This window comes from Urocitellus parryii, chromosome 5, assembly GCF_045843805.1.
Source record: "Urocitellus parryii isolate mUroPar1 chromosome 5, mUroPar1.hap1, whole genome shotgun sequence".
Classification (NCBI taxonomy): Eukaryota; Metazoa; Chordata; class Mammalia; order Rodentia; family Sciuridae; genus Urocitellus; species Urocitellus parryii.
Genome location: NC_135535.1, coordinates 52,078,209 through 52,103,696, shown reverse-complemented (window position 1 = coordinate 52,103,696; position 25,488 = coordinate 52,078,209). Strand labels below are relative to the sequence as shown.

Genomic DNA, 25,488 nt, shown 5'->3' with positions numbered 1-25,488 from the left:
CATGCAATCTACCATTGAAACATACCATACCCTATTCCCTAAACAAAATAATAATTTTAGGGTTTTTTTTCCATAGGAAGGTATACAAGTGCCACAAATTTAAAGACTATTCAGTGGGTTATCATTTAAACATCAGAGAGAACATTCAACCTTTGTTTTTCTGGGATTGATTTATTTCACTTAGCATGATAGTCTCCAAATCCATACATTTACCTGCAAATGTCACAAAGTCATTCTTCTTTATAACTGAGTAATATGAGGAGAATAGAAGTTCTGTGGTTTAGACACAGGGGAATCAAGGAAAGGGAGGGAAGATAGGAATAGGAAAGGCAGTGGAATGAATCAAATATCACTTTCTTATGTACATATATGAATACACCACAGTGAATCTCAACATCACATACATCCTAATTAGAATAAGATATATTTTATGTTTGTATAAATATATCAAAATAGATTCTACTGTCATGTATAACTAAAAAGAACAAATAAAAATTTAAAAAATAATAAAATAAAAGCTATTCAGCACTTCACTGGTTACAGCCCTCGCCACTCGTGGCTACCTGGGTGGTTGGAGCCAGACTGCTTAACTACAAGCACCAACCAAGCAAAGAATCACATTGGTCTTCGTTAACTTTTTTTTTTTTTTTTTTTTAAAGAGAGAGTGAGAGAGGAGAGAGAGAGAGAGAGAGAGAGAGAGAGAGAGAGAGAATTTTTTTAATATTTATTTTTTAGTTCTCGGCGGACACAACATCTTTGTTGGTATGTGGTGCTGAGGATCGAACCCAGGCCGCACGCATGCCAGGCGAGCGCGCTACCACTGAGCCACATCCCCAGCCCTTCGTTAACTTTTATCACCACCCTTCACATGGTCAATTTTTAATAGTTGTTAAATGAATGAATGCTGAACACTAGGAAGGAGTTGTTTCATATCCTGTCGTCTTCTGCTGGGGGCGGTGGGTCAGGAGAGCAGCTCCAACACTGGCCTACCCTGGAGTAACTAAGACCAAGATGACCCTGGGGGAAAGGAGTGTCCTGTACTGCCATGCCTGTTCAAAAAAGAAATGAGCCTAGGCCTAAAACCTAGAATGTCAACCAGCTGAGTCACTGTAAGTCTCAGATCACACCACTTATCAGATTTTCTAATTTAACTGCATTCCAGAATTTCTCTTGTTGTTTCCAGACTAGCAAAAGCAGAATTCACCTTATGGACAAAGTTAGCAAAAACCTTCAACTATTTTCCTCTCCTAGGTCAATAGCAGATGCCATCCTACATTCTTCTGCTGCTGCCACTGTGTGCTAAGCACCCCTCTCAGAATGTACTCCCATACAGTTGCTCCTGAGAACCCTCCCTGAGTTATACCAGGGCTAAGAGTACCACCTCCAGGCCTGGATGTTAGAGAGCTACAGGAAAAGGAGCCCATTTGTCTCTCCATCTTCTAACCTGATATCTTACACATACCATATGGTTTTAAATGTAAAATACCCCAAAAACAGACCTTGTCATCAAAAGCAGACTGAAAAAATATGCAAACAGTCAAAATACTTGCATTAATTAAGCCTTATGGATTTATGTGATACCAAGAAAAGTCTCTACAGGCAGAAGTGCACGTCAAGCCTATTTCTTCTGACTCATTTCCTCTGGAGAAGCTGCTTAGAATAATTCAGACAAAAGGCCATGAAATAATTGCATTGGTAACAGGAACCTGGTAGAAAAGTAGAGAGGGAATTGCTAAATTAAACTCTACCTACAGGGCTTTCTTGGGGAGTCACATGGTATTCCTTCTTTCTCACTAAGAAAGGAGAAAAATAACTTTTTCCTTAAAGAAAAAAAAATCAGGGGCTAATTTAATGATTTCACACAGTAATTAAAACAAATAGAATAAGAATGATCCTAATAAAACATTACATAGAAAAACTACTCTTGGAAATATTTATTAGGCCAAATTATCTGCTAGACACAAACAGCACTGCTTGGCTTAGTTGGCTAAAGGTCCTGTGTGCTCAAAGTGGCTAGGCTTCATTGTGTTCACCCCATTAGTGTCAAAATTGACACACACACACACCCCAATACATATTCTTACTTACTGAAAAAGATGACCCGGTTGTAAAATCAATCAAAACGAATACTTCCAGATGCTACTTCCCCAAAGTAGGTCAGAGACCACTGGGGCATATTCTGGCTCCCTGAGACATGGGTGGGGGTGGTGAGTGGAGTGGAATTGGTGAGGGCAATATCAGAAACTAAGGGAGGAAGGAAGGGAAAAGGGAAATGGAGAGAGGGACGAGGAAAGGTGGAGGAAAATACTCAACAGTAATGAAGACAGAACCGGGAGAAAAAAAGGGAAAGTCATAATATTTATACAGAAGTATCTTGAGGTGAGAGGGGAAAATGGCTGCTTTGCTTCAAATTTGAGGTTAAACATAAGAGGCAAAAATCCTTAAAAATTCATGTTTCTTTTAAAATTCTACAGCTTCTCTGGAAGATGCTAAGGAACTAATTCACTATTTTAAAAAAGGCAAAAGGAAAAATCAGATTTACCAAGCCATTCCTATATAATTGTACTTCAAGGTAACCAAATATTGGGAGATGAAATTTTTCTTTGTAAATATACTCTGGCTAATAAAAAAGGAAAAATGTAATTAGAACATAACCAGATTGTAGCTGATATAAACTATCTAGAAGACACACATCCATAATCACAGTTCAAGATTTTTTTAAAAATAAGTTTTTTAGTTGTAGTTAGACACAATATCTTTCTTTATTTTTACGTGGTGCTGAGGATCAAATCCAGTACCTCACACATGCTAGGCAAGTGCTCTACCACTGAGCCACAACCCCAGCCCACAGTTGAAGACTTTAACACACTTCTCTCAACAACTGATTGATCAATCAGACCCCTAAAAAAATGAGTTAATAGAGAATAACTGAAACAATGCTATCAACCAACCACAAAAATTTGGGAATAAAGAACCACAAAGATTCTAAAAGAGGAAGAGTGGATGTGTTGGTTAGGCATTTATCTGCCTCCTCTTCTAAACTAGCTCTTTAAATGCTATTCAAATTTCATATGTAAGCATAGGTTGGTCATACACTTAAAAAGAAAAAAAAAAGGAGAGATGTCAAATTTAAGGGAAGAGGGGCTCATCTTTTATTTATACAGCTTTTGAACACTAGTTTTCAAAGTCTTTTTTATATGAATGATCTCATGACAGTCTTACTCTATCCTTTGAAAAAGGCAACCCATGCTTTCATATCCTATTTTACAGAAAGAGAAATTGAACTCAGAAGCTAACTTGCCAAAGAAATACAACCCATAAATCAGCTGCTAGATCAAAAAGGTGGACATGGTTTAAAGATCACCTGATTGAATCCACTGGGAGTACAGTGAAGGACCAATTATTTCTTGAAAGCAAATTTTCCCAATATGTCCAAAAGTACAAAGCAATTATAAAAAGCATATTGGCTCCTCAGTTAAGAAATAGGCTTTGGGCTGGGGATGTGGCTCAAGCGGTAGCATGCTCACCTGGCATGCGCAGGGCGCTGGGTTTGATCCTCAGCACCACATAAAAATAAAATAAAGATGTTGTGTCCACCAAAAACTAAAAAATAAATATTAAAAAAATTCTCTCCCTCTCTTTAAAAAACAAAAAAAAAGTAGGCTTCCCCCCCCACCCCCACACACACACACTACCCAAAATGATGTATGGATAACAGATTGGACCTGAGAGGACAAAGCTGTAAACATTCACCCTATGTCCAAACAGAACCCTCAAAAGAAACATTCCTTAAGGGACTTCTTTGGCAGACTTGGTGCTGACCATGCTCCCAGCTACCCAGAAAATCATAAGGTTGTGGTTTTAGAAATGAATTTCAAAGTAGATAGTCGGCAGGGAATGTGCAGATTTACTCTTCCAATTAGAAAAACACAGGTGTTAGAGATCATCTTCTTACTGTAGTTAGAGGATAAACCTGAGAGTAAAAATGACTCTTCACTTGAACCAAAATGTTTTTTAATATAATAAGAAAACTTTTTTGGAGGATTTAAGAAATCATTAGAATATCAATATTTAATCTTCAGAATCCCTCAGTACAGTCTATGACAGCTGCAGAGATTCATGAATTGTCTTAGATTTTAATATTTACATCTGCCTTCTGTTCCTTGTAAATTCTTTTTTGTTTAAAAAATAAACATACAATTCAAATATGTATGCATTTGACAGCTTAAGTGTCACATATGTTTTATTTACACCCCTTTGTGTTCCACTGAAGCACATATTATTTTAGGTACATGGGGGAGCCCTATCATTAAGGCTCATGGTGGTTTTATCCAGGGGAAAAAAATACACAAACACCAAGGAATATTTTTCAGTTACTTGGCAAAGTACAAAAAAAGAAGAAAAATGATTTGACTCTTTAGTTCCAACTGTTTTTAATTTTTTAAGTAAGGTCAATGTTGTAAAATCTGTTCATATTTTTATAGAACCTGAGTGAATAAAATGCAGAGATAAATCACTACATTCTATTTAAAGCAAACTGGCTTTTTACAAATCATATGATGAGAGAGAAATAAAGAAAAACACATGTTCTCTCCAGAAAGTAGGCGGGTGTGTTCTTCTACCAGGAAATCCAGACTAGGTGGGCAGTCCTCCCACTGACTTGGAGGCTCCCCGGCTCTGCTGATGTTACTGGTGTGTCCTCTGTGGACACACAGTGCAACAGTGGGTCTGCATAATCATGAGAAACAGCACTCAGCTGGCTGTAACATTTTACACAAACTTTGAAAGAACTACCAAGTAGTAACAACTTGGTTATTCTTTCTGGTTCCTTTTTACTCTGAAACAGTAACGGAAATGAAGGATTTCAGAGTCCATTATGCCTTTACTATTCCACTGACTTCTCCATGAACACCTACTGAAGGAAAATGATGAGGCAGACAGTGTTAAGATGTAGCACTGCTACTAAACATAATTTGCAGGAGGCAGACATGAAACCCAAGTTCAGATGTGCTAAGTACTCAGTTAATTACTCAACTATGAAGAGGTCTTCTGAAAGCACAATTGATTTTTAGCAAATGCAAGGCATCAAGACCTTCATTTTGATTTTATAAAAGCAGGGCACATTGTATGAGAAGCTAAAGTGGTTGAAAAACCAACACTGATACTTTCTGAGCCTAAAAATAACCAGGGAGTAGAGCCAAAGATGAACATAGATTTCAGCAAAAAAGTGATAATAGTCAAAGAGATAGTACGAAGAAGAAACCTCACGATGGTTTACGCTGACTTTAAAACAATAAAAACTTCAAACTTTAAAAAGGCAAAACAAATGCAGTTTGACATATAGATCACTCCAAAAGAACCAATGGCCATTAGAGTTGCAAGGAGGATCATCTGAACTGTTAAAAGCTGACATTATGCTACAAATCCGATTCACCTTTAATTGCAATGACAGAAAATGTCCAGTCCACATAAAATAGAGGAAAAATACAGGAGAAAATACTGGAACTACTTTGCTGAACAGTGGAGATACACAGCAGTCCATGATCACTTCCCAGATTACTCTTTGGATACTTAATTCAACTGGCCTTAATTGCTTACAAAGTGTACAACACAATTAGGGAGGATTTGTCTTTAATACTGCTCTGAAAGAAGCATGAATGGACGTAAATTCTTGCCACATACCACTGCAGATCATCAGAGCAATTAAGAACACAAATTCCAGTCTTAAAAATCTCTTACACAAATCACTGGCTAACCTTTGGATCCAGGTTTCAGACTTGCAAAAACTTTGGGGTTCTTAAGGGCAAGTGAGAGCTCATTGAGGAAGGAAATAAAGTGGGAGTCTCGTTCAGATTTTTTTGACTCAAAAATGACAACAATAGTAAAGTGAGGTTCTGGGCGGGTAAGGAAGTAGGTACTCTGAACTTTGTCATCATAGAAATGAACCACTTTCTCCAAGCTGTTCAGGTCTGTTGTCCGGTCTGTCATGATCATGATGACATTGGGCCAGTGCATGACTGGCCTGTCACTGGGCAGAGACACCACGGCTGGATACTGGTCCACACCCTTAGGGGCCTCCCTGTAGGAATGGGGGTGGTGGTAGCCATGACCCTGAAAGCTCTCTGAACCTCGGTTGTCAAAAATTAAGGACACGTTGGCAGCATCATATTTCCTGATGAAGCTGCAAATCTTTCCAAACAGGTCTGGGTTAGCTTTTGCAGTCAATGCTTTCATTTCTGAAGCTGTCGTTTGCCGGCTCAGTGCCTCATGAAAGTAAAAACTAAACTTGGCCAGGAGCATGTTTTTGAGTTTCATCAGCCAAAGGAAAAGGTGTGGGGGCTGAACAGCCTTCTGAGACTGCCCTCCAAACAGATGTTTCTTCGTCTCCCGCTGCTTTTCAAAGATCTGGCCCCAAGTCTGAAGCTTAGTGTGAGCACTGTGCAAGTTAACCAGAGATGGGAGGAACTTCCACTCTGAGACCTGGGCCTGGGCCTTCAGGAGATGACTCAGAACATCGACTTCCAGCTGGAAACTGCTCTCCAAAGGGCTGAGGATTGGGTGATGAAACCTACAGGAGAGATTAGAAATCAGGGGAACATTACTCCACATAGATGTTTCCTACCTTGAAAAAAAAGCCCACATGGCCAAAAAATATTATTATTTTGAGAACAGGGAAAGAAAGATGAAAGAATTCCACATTGTTTTATTTTCAGAATTATGTTACCATCATATATTATGGAAATAGCCTGGAGTTTTGTTTTTTGTTTTGTTTTGAAATGAGAGTGACTACCTTTTTTAGAAATAAAGAAATCAAATTTGCTATTAGTCTTTCTTATCTTATTTATTCTGAGAATTGTATGACTAACTATCATCAAAACAAGGCATCCTCTTTTCAGGGTGGTTCTGAAGAGGTACAGATTTTTTAAAAAAATGTTACTAAAGGGGATAGGACTGGGGCTCAGTGGCAGAATGCTTTTCTAGCACATGTGAGGCTCTGGGTTAGATCCTTAGCACTGCATATAAAAATAAGCACATAAAATAAAGGGCATGCTGTCCATCTACAACTATAAAAATTTTTTTAAAGTCATTAAAACATCTGTTGAGTACATACATAAAACAGATAAAGTCATTTATTACACTCCACGAGGCATTATTAAACCTATTGTACAAATAAGAATACACGCTATAAACCTATATATGCAACTTAGTAGACAATCAATAAATGTTTATTAAAGAAAAACAGACAGCATTTATTAGACAGCCCTTATTCAATCCTAGTTCCAAATTCCCTTCATATTTAATCCTGGTTGAAAGATAAATGGTGGGGGCTGGGGTTGTGGCTCACTGGTGGAGTGCTTGTCCAGTATGTATGAGGCACATGGATTCAATTCTCAGCACTACAGATAAATAAACAAAATAAATATACATTGTCAACTAAAAATATTTTTTAAAAAGCTAAATGGTGGCCAAATAAGAAATATCTAATAACCACAAATTAAGTAACTGGAAGAAAATCATTACAAGTATATCTAAAGTTTTTAAAAAATCTATTTATATACTCATTAAAGGGATTATGATTAGGAGAGTCACGTATCAGGTTGGACATTATAAGATAGAAACTGATTTTCATGTCAAAACAGAATAGTTATTCACATAAAAATAACATTATTTTCATTTATTATCCACATTTTAATCTCAACATCCTCAAAATGTTGAAGTTAAAATACTAATGGAGGGTCAAGTCTAATAATATACTAAATAATCAAAAGATAAGCCAGATTTCAAAATCTGTGTTCTATCTGTTTATTAATTTGTGTTCTTCAAACATTACACACTTGGGAATAAACATTCAGGAAGTCAAACAAACACACACACATACACGTGGTAGCATAAGTCTCAAAAGTATTGAATTCTATGAAAGGCTCCGGTCTTCAGGCCCCTTGGTGCTTATGAGCATTAAATACCACAATATTCTATAATCATGGCTACAAGGAAAATCTGCCAAGGAACCATGAACACGGAACAATTAATCAGAGGAAAATGGTATGCAATTGGAGAAAATCCTACTACAGATGTTCCCTGAATGACAATGTCAATATCCCAGTAAATCCATACTCAATTGAAAATATCTTAAGTCAAAAATGCATTCAATACACCTAACCTACAGAACATCATCTCTATGTAACAGTATACTGGGGAGTATAGGTTGTTTACCTTGTGACCATGTGACTGGCTGTGAGTGTGGCAAGCTACCAGTGTCCAGCACAAGAGAGTAATATACTACATATCAGAAGCCTGGGAAAAGATCAAAATCCACAATTTGAAATATGGTTTCCAGTGAATGTGCATCACTTTGGGATTATTGTGAAGATGAAAAAATACAAGTCAAATCAAATCATTGTAATTCAGAAACCATCTATAAAATAATATTTCTGATACTTTTCTACTATTTTCAGTTGGAAATCATCATTTATATCCAGTGCTGTCCTTGAAAGGACATGAATTCTCTGTATAACCTTCAGAAAGAATTCTGAACAAGCTCTTTCATAACACATACTAAAAGTGTTTAAATGCTCGACATTTATTAAAGATGAATGTGAATGTCGAAGCTATTTTTCATTTTCAAGAAGAGCTAAAAATTCATGTTGATGTTAGTCTGCCAAGACACAGAGATTAGTATTATGATGCATCATTTCCCTGTTTCCACTCTGTGTGCTCATATTATTCACAACTCATATTATAGGGGAATCTGTTAAATGGTTGTAATCCAAAAATAGATACCTAAGCTACAGCAGCAAGCCTGAAAAGAGTCTAGATACAGAAAAAACTGACAATTATTTGCAGAAAACATTTGCTCTAAAGAAGGTAGGAAAGGGATGAGGGAAGGTGAGTCGGCATGCTCCACAAAATAGAGGAAAATATAAAAGAATTTTGTATAATATTCTAATGAGGAACAAAATTCCATTTGAGAAACAGTACCTTTCTCAAATCTACATCATGAGTTCCTTTCAAAAGATCTATGCCGGTCCCATGCATGTGAGAAGCCAGAAGTCCAATTAAAAATAAATCTAAAGCACAACTGTAAATATACTAAAAGCCACAGAACTGCATACTTAAAAATGGTTAAAATGGTAAATTTTGTTCTGTCCATTTTACTACAATAAAAAGAAATCTATAACCTCTTTTCATTTAAAATGATTAGTTTATTGATTTTCAGAAGCCAAAACATTGAGGATATAGTAGTTTCCCTAGCTGTGGGGCTTATGTTCCAGGACCCCCAGTGGATGCCTGAAATCTCATAGTACTGAACTCTATGTATACTTTTTTTTTCTATACATGCCTATAATAAAAGTTTATCAACTAGGCACAGCAAGATAGTAACAACAACTAATACTAAAATAGAACAAATAGAACAATATATCATAATATAAATTATGTGCATGTTTTCTCTCTCTCAATTGCCAAGGAGTGGGTAGCTTATATAGTATGAATATATGGGAAAAAGGGATGATTCTCATTCCAACCAGACAGTAAGAAATTTCATCATGCTACTTAAAACAGCATGCAATTCAAAACTTACAAACTGTTTATTTCTGGAATTTTCCATTTAATATTTTTAATCATGACTGACACGTGGACAACTGAAACCAAATAAAGCAAAATCATGGAAAAGGAGGGACTACTGTAACAAAGAAGAATTAGACAGAGATTTGCCCTACAGGACCTTCCACAGTAGAAGGAGGTATTTATAATAAAAAGTAGAGAATAATACATTTATAATGAAGAATAAAAGTAAAATAATAGTTTAGAGGGAAGACTAATTCTTTTCCGTTGAATAATTGTAGAGGCCATAGAGGAAATGGCATTTGAATTCAGCCATGATGTTTAAATATGTAGAAGGATCTAAGAGGTAGAAGCCCAATGACAGGTGAACGCATAAAGAAAATGCAGTATATACACATTATGGATTATTATTCAGCCTTAAAAAAAAAATCCATAGCCATGCATGGTGGTGCACGCCTGTAATCACAGTGGCTTGGGAGGCTAAGGCAGGAGGATACAAAGTTCAAAGCCAGCCTCAGCAAAAGCGAGGTACTAAGCAACTCAGTGAGACCTTGTCTCTAAATAAAATACAAAACAGGGCTGGGGATGTGGCTCAGCAGTCAAGTGCCCCTGAGTTCAATCCCCAGTACCCCTTCCCCCCAAAAAAGAAAAGAAAATCCTTACATAGTACATAGTTTTCTTCTTTTCAAGAAGAAACTTGAAAACTTTATGCTAAGTGAAATAACCCAGTCACAAAAAGATCAAACCATAGAAATAGAAAATAGAATGGTGGTTGCCAGTAGCAGGGACAGGGAGCAATGTTACTCAACGGATGTAGTAGGATTTCAGTTTTAAATATAAAAAATGGGTTTAGGATTTCTGTTTTATAAGATGGAAAAAATTCTAGAGGCGGGAGGCATAGCTCAGTGGTAGGGTGCTTGCCTAGCATGCTTGAGGTCCTGGGTTCAATCCCCAGCACTGGGGGGAAAAAATTCCAAAGAGCTATTGTATAAGCATGTGAATATTCTTAACATTACTGAGCTGTAAACTTGAAAAAGATTAAGATGGTAAATTTTATTTTTTTAAAACCATAATAAAAAATGGGGGAAAAAGAGTAGGTGGAATTTAGCCATGTGAAGATGGGGTCTTGATTTTCTGGCCTCCAATTTTTACCACCCTTGATTCTACACCCTTTGCTGCATAACTCTGCTGCTATTTCCAAAAGCACCAGAGAGTACTATCTTACCCCTGGACTAACTACTAGGTCATGTGACTTGATTATGGCTAAAGAGATATTAACAAATCTGATGCAAGAAAAGGCTTTAAATGAGTTTGGTTGAGTTTATTCTTTTGCACTGTGAACACTGCTCCTGGTTAGAAGCTTCCCCTCCAACCCTGGCCTCAGAATGAACACATGGAGGAGACTTAAGCCCAAAGCTCACAGCAAAGAAATAAGCCAGTAAGACCAACAGTGTTAAGCAGAGCTACCCAAATGAACCCAGCTGAGACAATCCCTCTAGGGGGGCAGAATAATGGGTCAATTTGGGAATGGTTTGTTATATGAAATTACTGTGGCAATAGCTAACTGATAGACTATAGAATAATGAATGTACATTGTAAACACAATAACAAAAAAAGGACCCAAAACAGAGACAGGAAATGACAAATAATTATGAGAAATATTAAATTATGAATTGTTTTTTGACTTTTGCTTAAAATCTTCAGTGACTTCTGTTTGGAGCCTCTTCCTCTAATAATTTTGCTGCAATTTAAGGCATCTGATGGGCAGTGGTAAATGAACTTGAAAAGATAAGCTCAGACAAAATCACAAAAGACTTCACTTAATTCTTCATGTTAAGATCTAGGCACATCAAATGCCTAGAAAGATGCTACCACAGAAGTGATACTATTATTGGTTTTGCCTATGGAATTTTTAGTGGGCAATAATTGATGATGTTGAATTATACATGTGAAACTAACAAACTATTTCATTAACAGTCTCATTATCACAACTCATTTCTTGAAGAAAATAGAACATAAAGCCTAAATAAAAGCCTAAATAAATCATAGTGCTGCCCTAAGTTAAAATCAGCAAACTATAGTGACACAGCCACATCAATGTTTATAGCAGCGCTATACTAGGGAACCAACCTAAGTGTCCCTCAATAGATGAATGGATAAAGAAAATGTGGTACTCAATGGAATATTACTCAGCTTTAAAGAAGAGTAAAATTATGGAATCTGTCAGTAAATGGTTGGAGTTGAGAATATCATGCTAAGCAAAATAAGTCCATCCCACAAAATCCCACAAAACCAAAGGCCTAATGTTTTCTCTAATATGCAGATGCTAATTCACAATAAGGTAGGGGGGCGCAGTGGAGAGGCACTAGGGAAGAATAGCGTTACCTTAGATTAGGTAGAGGGAAGTGATAGGAGGGGAGGGGAGGGGATGTGGGGATAGGAAAGGCAGTAAAATGAAACAGACATTATTACTGTATGCATACATATGACTGCATGATCAATATGATTCTGCAACATGTGCACTCAGAAAAGTGAAAAATTATTTCCTATCTATGTATGATATCAAAGTGCATAAATGCATTCTATTTTAATGTATAACTAATTAAAACAAATAAAAAAATTTTTAAAAGTCTGCCCATAAATAAAACTCATACCTTAAAATGAAAAAAAAAAATCTGTCAGCTGAAGCATTCAAATAAAGAAACTGTTTCCTAAAATGAAAATTTATATAGGTCAATTTTTGAAAAACATGTTTTTAAAATTCTAGCTATAAATTTATGATTCCAGAATATAAATCATGGAATGATATATTATTCCCATGCCAGAAGTTGTTGTTGTTTGTTTGTTTGTTTTTCAGTACTAGGGATTGAACTCAGGGCTTCATGCATGCTAGGCAAGCTCTACCACTAAGCTATATACCTAGCCCCAGAACTTTTTAAGATGCTATCTAGAAGCCAGGCACAGTGGTACATGTCCATAATTCCAGCTACTCAGAAGGCTGAGGCAGGAGGCTAGCCTGGGCAACTTAGTAAATCCCCATCTCAAGAAAAACAAAAAAACAAAACAAAACAAAACAAATAAAAAACCAGGCTGGGAATATAGCTCACTTGCCTAGCATGTGGGTGATTCTGGATTCAAACCCTAGCACTGGGGGGGGGGGGGGGAACTATTTAGAATGCATAAGTAATAGCTTCCTTCCTTCTTTACAGCATTATTTCTTAAAATTACATTTTTGATTTAGGACAGAACATGTTAATTTCCATTTATAATTCACCTTCCACTTTTTAACCATGAAACAGAAAGGTTAGCTAGCCAAATTTTTTTTATGCCCAGTGTACAAAGCAGGTAGATAAATTCAAAACAAATTCTACAGAATCAGGAAATAAAACCAAGTTCTACCTCTTCTCCAAAGTATTCAAGGAAGAGTAAACACTCTAATCTTGTACAAGCTGAATTCATATTTCTTATTCTAAATAGCATACAATGAAACTCTTGTATAATTAATAATTATTAACATAACACAATTTGTTAATAATTCCATTTGAAATTCACCATCACAAAGGACTGTGATTCTTAAACAAGAATTTACTTTTGCTTAAAAACAAAATAAGTTTATCAAAAGAGGAAACTTTTAATATCATTGTACTCTGAACACAACTGGTTCTCAAAAGAAAAAAAGAAAAAATAGGCTTTCCATTCATCTTTTTTTAATATATATATTTTTAGTTGTAGTTGGACAATTATTTATTTATTTTTATGTGGTGCTGAGGATCAAACCCAGTGCCTTGAAGACGAGCGCTCTACTCCTGAGCCACAACCCCAGCCCCTCCATTCATCTTTTTTTTTTTTTTTCAGAGTAGAGATTAGAAATTTATTAAAGGACAGAAGAAAAGACTTCTCCCGGAGGAAGAAGGGGACCCAGAAGGTGGAATCCCTCCATTCATCTTTGAAGGGAGATTAGACACTGCAATAACTCATGGGCCTCAAATCAAGGCCAGAGAATCAGATTCCATGTTATTCATCAAACTTGTTAATTTTTAAATACAAAGACATTTTATTGTTTGAAAGATAACCCTATTCACAAAATTTTATATGAAAGTTCTGACATGTATCAATTTTATTGGGACAAATAAACTTTCCTTGTCAAAGAAATGGGTCCTTTAAGTAGAGGATTAGCTCTTTCAATACAAGAGATCACCAAGATAGGAATTCTTTCTCTAGAGCCCTGGAACTGAAAAAGAAATGTGTTTGAAGTGGTACAGATGCTAAATCAAAAAAGCTTATAGAAAAAAAGGATGTTAACCTTGTTAACAATGTAAACCATGTTAATTTATACCTAATTAATCCTACTTCCCAAAGAAAGTCAATAGAATCTTAACTTCTTAGAATTTCTTTACTAAGGAATTTATGTTGTTCAAATTAACCCAAACTCCCTAACTTAGACTATTTTCAGGCTAGAATGTGTCTGTGATCATAAATTCCTTTTTAATTAGAGAAAGGTAACATGGGTAAAAGAGACTAGAGGAGAAAACATCTATTGGCCATACACTATACTGCAATTCAGTTCCATCAGATTCCTTCGACATCCACTCAAAAGATGAGAGGTACAACTAAGCAACCACCCTAAGAGTTTCAAGAATGAAATCTGGGCTTTCATCAGAAAAGGGTGAAATTTATAAGTCTCTGGAAAATGGAGTTTTTCCAAGAAGGTTCAAAGATGACAGATTAAAAATCTAATGAAATGAAAATGGCTAAATAACAATAATCACTCATAGGAGATACACACATGCATTCACAATACTAAGGCTCAATACCCAGTAGATGAGTTGACATCTTTCTCTTATTTATTGTACAACTATGTATCAGTATCACTGAGAAGTCTGAAAACACAGGCTTCTGGACAGAAACATTAAATTTTACTCTCTTGGGGAAAAGGAAAAGGGCCAGGAGTGAGTATTTTTCTTAAGCTTCCCAAATATTTCTGCAAACCACTTCACCTTAGCATTTGGACATCTCTGCATGACATTTCTTCCTCTTAGTATCATATTCCCAATTACACTTAAGTTTTTGGTTTGCAAAAAAAATCATTTTACTAAAAGAAAATCTGTATTAATCAGATTCATGGAAGAAGTAAATAAATGAATATTCTAAAAAAGTATGAAATTTGTAAATGTTTAAAAAAAGAAAGTGAATATATTTGTAGGCATAGACTGTGTCTCAGGAATAACAGAACTCATTAACTTCAGCTGCCCCTTTAGAGGGCTAATATTCAGGGGCAGGAGAAACACTATACTATATGTTCTTTGGTACTTTATTCATTGTGAGTCATATTACCTACTGAACAATAATAAAAAGAAAATTTAGAACTGTCATACAGACCAAAGAGATATGAATATTAAAAAATAAAAACCAACTATAAAAGACATCTGTGGGATACCTGGGGAATTGTGAATATGAACTATATGATTACAGCATCACATCTTTATAAAAGATAAAATCTATTTAAATCTATAGAAATCTATTCCATGTTCTAAGAAGCATATGTAAACATAACAGAGTTTTTATACTCAGGAAATTCAACACTGATTTTCTTCTTCTTCTTCTTTTTTTTTTTTTTTTAAACTTTGAGACAAGGTTCTTGCCTAGGTTGCCAAGGCTACTCTTGAATTTGCAATCCCCTTGTCTCAGCCTCCTGAGTAGCTGGGATCATAGATATACACCATCAACACTGGTTTTCTTTTATCTTTAAAAAAATTTTTTTTTAGTTGTAGATGAACACAATACCTTCATTTTATTTATTTATTTTTATTTGGTGCTGAGGATCAAACCCAATGCTTCAAACATGATAGGCAAGCGCTCTACCACTGAGCCACAACCCCAGCCCAATGCTGGTTTTCTATCATCATATAATATATATTTATCAGATAAAATTTGATTTGTTTTGCAGTACTGAAGTTTGAAACCTAAGCCTTGCACATGCTAGGCAAGTGATCTGCCACTGCCTTCATCCCTCACCTCGATTACTTCTATCTCTTGTACATAATTTAATTGTTGTTTGGAAGTAAGATACAAGATGATTGCCTCTTATTTCTAAACAATAATAAAATTATATACAGAGAGAAAACAAACATGGAAAATTTTAACAATATATAAATTAAAAGAGATATTTATATGTGCATTGCACAACTGTTTGATTTTTAGTAACAGCTTTACTAGTATTTCATTCATGTACCATAAATATACCATAAAATTCACCCATTAAGAGTATATAATTAAATGGTTTAGCATTTTCATAGAATTATGCAACCATCATCACAATCAATTTTTCTTGGGTGTATACCTCAGAGTAGAATTGCTGGTCATATGGTAATTGTGTTCACCATACTATGCCTGCAATTTTTCTATTGAATTAAAAACTCAAAATAAAAAATTAGGGGAAAACTTCATAAAGAAATAATAAGCACAAGAAAAGAAAAGAAATAATAAGCTTACAGCTATAATCCCAGTGGATCAGAAGGCTAAGGCAGGAGGATCACAAGTTCAAAGCCAGCCTTGGCAAAAGCAAAGAGCTAAGCAACTCAGTGAGACCATGTCTCTAAAATAATATACAAAATAAGGCTGAGTTCAATCCTGGGTGTCCCCCCTCAAAAAAAAAAAAGGGAAATACTAAAACTTAAAAATATATTAACCAAATCATCTTGTGCTCTGACAAAATATGGACATTACATGATTCTATGTAATACACAACTCTTATTCTTAACAGAGGAAGGTAGTAAGTGCTTACCATGACTCCTGAAGAACCAATTTTATTTAGTGACTTGCAAAATGATCAATGGAGGGAAATTACTTATTTGGAAAATAAGAAATATCTCAATATTTTATACAAGCAATGATGCATCATAAAAGAATATAAGCTCTATTTAGGATGTGGTTCAGTGGTATAGTGCACACTTAGCATGCAGAAGGACTTGAGATTAATCACTAGCTCCAAAAAGAAAAATAGAAAAACAAAAGAATATGATTCTAAAGGCAGAAGAGGGGGAAGGGTGCTTAACTTCTATGAGATTTCATACAAGGAGCATTATCTACACCTAAGATTTAAATCAGATAATATATAATATATACCATAGTGTCTGTCACACAGTAGTTGCTCAATATATGCCAGATTCCTTAATAAATAAATAAATAAATATTCCCACCCTCCATTTATATAAGCTGTAGAATCAATTGCTGCTTTATTAAAGAAACATTGACATTTTAGTTTTGAAACAGAAAGAAATGCATGAGGCTTCTTTCAAATTGTTTTCTCCAATTCTAGCCTTTCATCTGAGCCCTAGACCCTAATTTTCAACTGCCTGCTGAGTCTCTACTTGAAAATCTGTAGCAACTCCAACACAACTTGCCCTGAATTTTTGCTTTTCTTTCTAAACTTCTCCCCTTCTTGTCTTCTCAGTCCTGTAAATGATATTATTATTGGTGGAGCAAAGCTCCAAATCATCTTTGACAGCCAAGACTTGTAGACTTCTGGTCATCAGCTTGTTTCCTATTGTCTTGCAACAATGTGGAACCACTACCACTTATTGGACTATCTACCCTTTCCTTCTGCAATCACTATCTTCACCATCCCATTACACACTCCAGTGCCACAGTAATTAGTCTAAGGTAAAGATAAGGGTATTATACTTCCCTGTTCAAAAAACTTTTCATAGTTACCCATTACTTTAAAGTATAAACTCTCAAACAGGATAAAAGCTATGTACTGATTCATTCAGCAAACATCTACTAAGCACCTACTGCCTCATTATCAAGGTTATTGAGAGAATGATGTGGTAGTGAGCACATTATTTTAGGCAGATACCAGGTGCACAATGCGTATTTGGTAATAGATATATTAAATTTTAGTGGGGTATAAACAGACTGTCCCTGTCACCAAAACATCCTTTGATCATTGCTCTGTGAGCCTGGTCTTTCTTCTCAGGTCCACATTTACCTTACAGTATTCTTTGCCATTTCTTATGTATGATATCTCCTCATGTTTTGGGCTTTTTATTTTTCAAGTCTTTACTTGGTAAGGTAGAAGGATTCATTACATCAGTGTTTTAGGCAGGACAGTGTGGATGAACATTAATATTTGCTTCTAATGGGATGTTTTTCTGCAATTTTCTCATGTGTACAATAGCCCCCAGACCCAGGAACAAGCTCTTGGGCATTTTCTTCTAGAGTTCAAAATTAAGAAAAGAAAAAACTGATGCTCTAATTATTTTCACTTCAAGGTAATCAAGATTTTCTCCCTGAACTTATAAGATATTTATTTTGCTTGAAATTAAAAGTAATACACAATAATAAAAAAAAAATCCACCTTTCTTTTTTAAGCAAACATATCTGAATTCATATATCCAAAGGGTGGCATTCTTCAAAGAAATCACTCTCCAATCATTCCAATATACAATTATCTAGTTGCTATTATGTACAAGGCACTATGCCAGGCTTCAAGGAAGCAAAATAAAATTTGGTTATTTGCTTCAGTGATATTCACAGTGCTTCTAAAATTCTTTTGGTATTACACTTTGGGCCATTTTGCAGTGAGCAATGCAACATAACTGGTCTCATTTCTGTAGAAAAGCAATATCCTTCAAACAAAAGCAATTTTACAATTGGTCAACATCTTTAAAAAAAAAAAAAAACTTAATATTCTCCTCCAAACAACTTTTTAGTTATCAAAAAAAAATTAAGTATGCCTCCTCAGAAATAGATGCTTGCCTACACTAAGGAAGTTTGAAAACAAAAAACAAAACAAAACTATATATGACTCTGAAAGAAATTACAAAGGAGATCCCAACACATGTTAGTAATTGCTACATCAGAGTAACAACTTAGCTGATTAATTTGAAAAGGACAATATGTTATGTTAAAAAATATGTTATGTTAAAAATATGTATGTTAAAAAGTCACATTACTTTATATATAGTTCCCTTACTCTTAGAACTATTTCATAAGCAGCAAAATCAATTTATCATACAACTTTAAAGAATTACTTCATTCTCAATTTTTGCTATTGCTTAGAGAAGTATCCGTCCAACATGGTGTTAACTAAGCTCAAAGGTGCCTAATCTATTCCTGTTGATTAATTAATATAAATAAAATGGAATATAGTTATTTCTCCATAGATCTTAGTGTGAAAAAAAATCAGAACCTATGTGGTAATGAAAGGGCTGCCACATTTTCTCCCTCCCTTCTGCCCTACACTGACCTGGAGCTGTATTTCTTGAGGATGGTGTCCAAAAGGCCAACAAGCTCTTCAGCGTTGATGAATTTCTGTGTGCTAAGTGTGTACATCTTCTCATAGAAGTCTGCAATCTCCATCCGAGCCTGAACGAAGAAGCAGAGCTGCTCTGACAGATGGGACAGGAGTTCTTCCACATGAGGTGCAGTCCCACCTAGGGCCCCACGGCCAGTCACCACCTTCTTCAGCTCATTATGCAGGGAAGTATAGATGGTGCGGATGGAATCCTTCCGACTGAAGAAAGACTGGCCCCCTGGCGGGCAAAGGACATAAGCACATGACAGGTAAAGAAGATAAACATAAGTGCCAATCACCTCCCAGCATTCAAAAGGAAAGAACCAGAACCCACAGAACTCAATGAGTTTACATCTATCATATTTTCAGATTTTTGGTTGAATTACAAATATTTTATGATTCATAATTTCACTGAGGAATAAGTTAATTGAATGTATTGTGCAATTCATCGGTGTAGCAGTGGACCCATACAGGATTTTTTTCACCCACATTCCAATTCTCCCCATTCTACCACTCCATTTCAATAAGCATTCAGATTTATTTAAGAGCACAATTAACCTACAAAATAACATTGATATGGACCTAAAAAGCCCTCCCCCCACATAAATATATATAAAAAAAAACAACACCTGAATTATTAAACACTTTTGTTATTTCTGGAGATTAGAATTTTCTGTTTCTGCTTTAGAGTTGCATTTCCTTTGACTCTTAGTTTTTAGGCTGTGCTAGAAAATGGAATACACACATCCCTTTTATGCATGAATACCTACTGGGATGTCAGGGGAAAAAAGAAAATCTCAGCACTCTTGACAATATAGGTTATGATATGATAAGCATCATCCTCTGAATTATTAAGATCATGAAGCAATTATAAGTAGCTGCTGCTGTAATTCAGAGATTCCAAATGAAATAAGCAGAAACTAAGACTAACTACAGCCTACACAACAGTCAAAAAGGATCAAACAGCATAGATACCATTTACTTCTGTATTTATACATTATCAATTATATTTCTAATTATAAAGTTAGCTTTGTGGATAATTTCTTAAGCAACTCAGCACCGCACCAAGGAGCTAGAAGCAGGTCATGTTTAAAACAGTGATTTATAGGAATATTTTTCTTTTAATTCAGAGACCAGTGAGTTTAAATTTTCTGTTGATAAACCTAGAGTGTTAATTATATGTATTATTCTATACATATTAAATAAGGGTGAAAACCATTTATCAAGGCATTTGTAAAATACTTAACAATAAACTATTTCACAATATTGTTTTTAGTTCACTACATAGTTAATGCTTCAAGAAATAAAACTTTGCCAGGCATGGTAGTGCCTGCCTGTAATCCCAATAGCTCCAGAGGCTGAGGCAGGAGGATTGTGAGTTTAAAGCCAGCCTCAGAAACTTGCAAAAAAAAGTTGCAGGGTCCTAAGCAACTTAGTGAGATCATCTCTCAAAAAAAAAAATTATATATATATATATATATATATATATATATAGAGAGAGAGAGAGAGAGAGAGAGAGAGTGTGAGTGTGTGTGTGTGTGTATATATATATATATAACACGTTATATGTGTATGTATATATACTTGTACACATATAACATATGTGTTTGTGTGTATATATACACACACACGTATGTATGGCTGGGGATGTAGCTCAGTGGTTTATCATTCCTGGGTTCAATCTCCAGTACCAAAAAAAAAAAAAGAATCTTTCTTGTTTTGGGTGTTTTTTTGTTTTGCTTTATTTTTTTACAGTAGGCTAAGGCATATAACCCAGGTATATTTCACTACTAAATTAAATCTCCAGTCTCCCACCCTTTTCTTCGAAACAAGAGTCTAAGGTGCCCAGTCTGTACTCAACCTTGTGAACCTCCTGCCTTAGCTTCCCGAGTTATTGGGATTATAGGTATGCAGCACCATGCCTGGCTAAGAAATGAATCTTAATATCCCTTACTACCAAGTTGGGTGAATAACTTGTCACAGCTTACCCAGGACCTTTCCGATTTAGGAACTAAAAGTTTGGCTTCCTGGGAGACTCTTAGTCCAGGTTTATTTTGAGACTGGGTCCAGCTATGTTGCCCAGGTTGGTTTCAAATTCATGGGACCAGGCAATCTTTCCACCTTAGCCTCTTGAGTAGCTGGGCAGGTATAGGCTACCACACTCAACTTAAGTCTAGGTTTTAAAACCAAGTCCTACCTTCTGTGAATCCTTGATTCTGGACAAACTTAATGGTGGTAACCCTTCTTAATATTAACTCTACTACTGATACTGTCTAAACGCAATGAACAACACACACCTTTTCTCCTACTAATAGGTGCAAATACATGACACAAGTAGATCAATCATCACACTAGCATTTCATACAGTAAATGTACCCTGGAGGGTCTGTATTCCTCCCATGCCCATTTTCAGTCTAGTTCTGATTTTCTAGAGTGATGAGAAGAATAAATAGGCCTCTGTGCCCATGTGTAGGACAAAATCTCTTAGGTTAAGAAAGAAATAAAAGTGTCATATAAACCCCCAAATCTTTGGAAGTGTGAAAGACCTGGTTTCAAATCCCAGCTCCCAAGCTTAAAAAGCTGTGTGATGTTCAAACTACCTATCATTCAGAGCCTTAATTATTGTTGTTCAAAGTTAACATAAAATTAGTAGCAGGATGCATGGTGCATTCCTGTAATCCCAGCAGCTTGGGAGGCTGAGGCAGGAGGATCACGAGTTCAAAGCCAGCCTCAGCAAAAGCAAGGCACTAAGCAACTCAGTGAAATCCTGTCTCTAAACAAAATACAAAATTGGGCTAGGGATGTGGCTCAGTGGTTGAGTGCCCTGTGTTTAATCCCTGGTACTCAAAAAACAAAAAAAACTAGTAATAAAGCTGTTAAAAAGACAAAATGAAATACTACTTGTAATATGCCTGGAAAATACATGCTCAATAATGCTAGACTCTTTAACTTATAACTGATATGAGAAAATTCCCAATAATATATTATTGAGTTTTGAAAACTCTATAACAAACTGCTACTTGACAAATAGCCAGTTGACCTTAACTGTGTACTCACTTCCACTATCAAACAAGTGGCCTTGGTGAAAATTTTAACTCTGCATTGAAAAACATACTTACCTTCATCAGATTTCCCTTCTCTGGAGGAATGGAAGGACTACGTAAAACAAATATCTTTAAAAGCTTATCAATATACATCCACCACCAGTATGTGAAACCAAGCAAATTAAAATCAATATAAGAAAGAGAGAAACAACCATTGCATTTCTTTTAAAAACTCTCATCTATCCTAGTTTGGAATATCCAGTCAGACCTAGTATTCCTCTACACTGGGAAACAAGAAACACCTGATTTCTCTTTCCATTATTTTAAATTTACAAAATATAATTGTTTTGAATTATTCCTAGGAGGCTTTAGTTATGAATGTTTAATATTTTTCAAGATTCCAACAGTTCATCTTGAAATTTTTTAAGCATATTAAAGGAGTTATGTAGGGCTGGAGTTGTAGTTCAGTGTTTAAGCACTTGCCTACCACGTGAAGCACTAGGTTTGATTATCAGCACTGCATATAAATAAATAAAATAAAGGTCCATGAACAACTAAAAAGGAATATGTAAAACATCTTTTGTATTTTACTCTACAACTTCTTGCTAATGATAATTTTTAAACATCAGTTCTCAAATCATTTCCTACTATGCCAAATTTAGCAATCAGATTTGAGGTAATTCTCCAGTAACAAAACAAAGGGAACTAAATTAAGGCCTTCTAAAATCCTCCACAGGCACTGAATCAGCACATTTTAATCACTGATCCTTCCCAAACAGGTATTATTCTTCCCTCAAAGGAAAGAGAGGTGCTAAGACCAGGAGTCCACCCAAAGTTTTTCAGTAACAGAGCCACAACAGGAACAAAAGACTTCTGTCAAATCTGTCATTTGTTCAGAGGCTTCCACTTGCTTCAATAACCAGAGTTCACTGCTATAGCCTCAGACAAACATCAGTCACAAGATAGGTCACTTTTTTTTTTTTAATCTGGAACTTGCTCAGACAATAGATCTTAATTGTTCTCACCACAAAAAAGAGAGAAAGCATGTGAGGTGATATATATATATTAATTAGCTTAACTGTGATCATTTCACAATGTTTATGTATATCAAAACATCAAGTTGAACATGTTAAATATATACAATTTTTATTTGTCAATTATTCCTCAATAAAGCTGAAAAAAAAAGACTTAAGCATGCATAAACTTTTTGTTTTACTTTATAAAGAAAACCATATAAATATTCTAATTAAATATAAAACCATATAAATATTCTAATTGGCACAATAGTTGCAGAACATGAGAATGTTTTAAATTGCAACACAGAATTTTTTAGAAAATTGACAGTCAACCTAATAATCATGAGGTCCTATTATAATTACACTGACATCACATATGTTCAAAAATATGGACAAAAAACTAAGATATTCGCAAAGTTAAAATTTAAATTCTATAACTTACATTTGCTGCACTATTGCTTATACATGTAAGTTATGAAGTACTAAAGTTAAACACGCCATTTTCAGAATATTTACTCAGAAGTGAGGCCATCACCTGGGAGTTTAACAGTGCCTGGGCATGTCTCATAGTGTGAACTGCTGGGTAGGTCAATTTCAAGGACAGCCCTCAGGTTCATCCATTCCAACTGGAGTTCAAGCAGAACTCTTCACTTTACACAATGGCCACTTCAGAGAGCCCAAGTCAGAGACAGTAGAAGACTCATACAAATGTTCTTACACATAGGGCAGCCACTTCTGTATACATAAAAACCTGGTTCATACAATGTACAACTAGAATACCAGATTTTTTAAAAACTGAAGTCCATAAATAGGTTTTAGGAAATCCAACCACACCCTATCAGATTATATGTAAAATTTTGTGTACATATATATTTTTGTTATTAAGGACACAGTTTTCATCAAATCCCCAAGGATGAGCTAAAAAAAGTTTTAAGAATCATGACACTTGGATCAATCACTATTCTTTATAGGTGGGAGAGTCAAAAAACCACCAAAACTGTCAGAATATTAACTATCTTCAATATTATAGCCAGAATCCTCCCCCATTTTTATAAACATATATATACACATACAAACATGTCTATATAACATAGTATGTATAAATGATGACATACATACATATTTTTAACAGATTGTAAGGATAGCTCAATCTGACAGTTCAAAGGCAGTTCAGGTTTGAATTCTTGTACTCACAATGACAAACAATTTGTTAATCTGTAAAAAGGGAAATAACATGTAATAGCAATTGCATATTTACCAGATGCCAGTGTGGGGGAAAAAAAGGAGAAAAAAAATCATACAAGTTCAAACTATCTGACCCATGTTTGCCAACAAATTAACATGCTAAATATTTGAATATCAACACCATAAGAATCTCAAAGCTCAGTCCCTTAAGTGTGTACCAAAAGCTCAATAGATGGACACCATCAGACAATATATGGTTTAAAAATGGAAGTTACGCCCAAATTTACCTTTCTTTCTTATATTGTATATGTGTGTCCTTCATTCACCAGACCCTCTGTGTATCTGATAATTAAAGAGGTTAAAATAAGCCAAATACTAACACATCCCAAAGCTCCAGAATTCAAACCTTTATTACCTTAAGAAGTATTTTATATGCACAGTTTTTGGCTCTTACATCTATTATTTCCATATCTACTCAGATTTTATATTTATATATATATTTACTACTGAAAAGAGTTGAATCTGCTTTTGCATCTATTTTTGGACATAAGAGATACATGGAGTGCTAATGCTAAGAGCATTTACCACTTTCCTCCTAAGTCCACTTTCTAGTGTTCGGCGTATTTCTTGCCTTCCCTGCCTAATATCCATCTGTTCTTCATTCATTAAATATTACTGACTAGGAAGACGGTATTGGACTCCATCCATAACACTCAGGGCCTTACCCTTAATAGGCCAAATAGTGTTCATTAACACAATCTGGTTATATTGCCAAGTTTTGCTTCTCTGCAGTGTCACTAGTTGGAAGAACGAGGACATAGGAGTTTGGTTAACTTCTCATTTATGGCACCTATCCATGCACGAGGCATAATGGTAAACCCATAGGTTTGAGGCACAGCCCTGCTAAGAACATCCTCCCAGTCGGTCTATCTGCGACGCAGGCCGATGGGCGGGGTTTGTGGAAGCCAGGGTAGGAAAGGAACAGTGGGAGGAGACCTGGGAATGCAGAGTTGAGCCTGCCGCTGAGAGCGACAGAGACAAGAAACCCAAGCCACTGCCGAATGGGGAATGTACCCCCTTTCCTTCCTCCTCAAGGGGCACGGGGGCGGGGCGGAGGTACCTAGTTTCTGCCCCAGGTAGGTGAGGCTGTGATAGACCTTCTCGGCCGCGGCCAGGTGCGCCAAGGCCGCCAACAGCGACAGCCAGCTGCCCCCCGCGCTCTTGTTGGCCTCCCGTTCCTTCTCCACATTGTCCTTGGCCTTGTCGTAAGAGAAGATACCCAGGTGAGAGAAGAACGTCTCCAGCACCGCCTGTTCCACGGGGACCGGGGCGGCCAGCGGGATAGACTCCCCCATGCGAGCTGCGCTGCAGCTCAACCCAC

At 35.9% G+C, this 25,488-nt stretch overlaps 1 protein-coding gene across 2 annotated transcripts; it reads right to left on the bottom strand.

The window, feature by feature from the left end:
• Positions 1-1,567: 1,567 nt before the first annotated feature.
• On the bottom strand, positions 1,568-25,488 carry Kics2 (KICSTOR subunit 2). Of its 2 annotated transcripts, XM_026392984.2 has the most exons (4): positions 25,228-25,488; positions 18,815-19,100; positions 5,757-6,568; positions 1,568-1,706 (listed from the first exon to the last, which is right to left on the bottom strand). In XM_026392984.2, exons 1-4 carry the CDS (start codon positions 25,460-25,462, stop codon positions 1,633-1,635), a joined length of 1,407 nt encoding a protein of 468 aa, XP_026248769.1. In that variant the 5' UTR covers positions 25,463-25,488; the 3' UTR covers positions 1,568-1,632. The 2 variants fall into 2 exon arrangements, with proteins under 2 accessions (XP_026248769.1, XP_026248768.1); XM_026392983.2 differs by lacking the exon at positions 1,568-1,706 and having other exon boundaries at positions 4,097-6,568.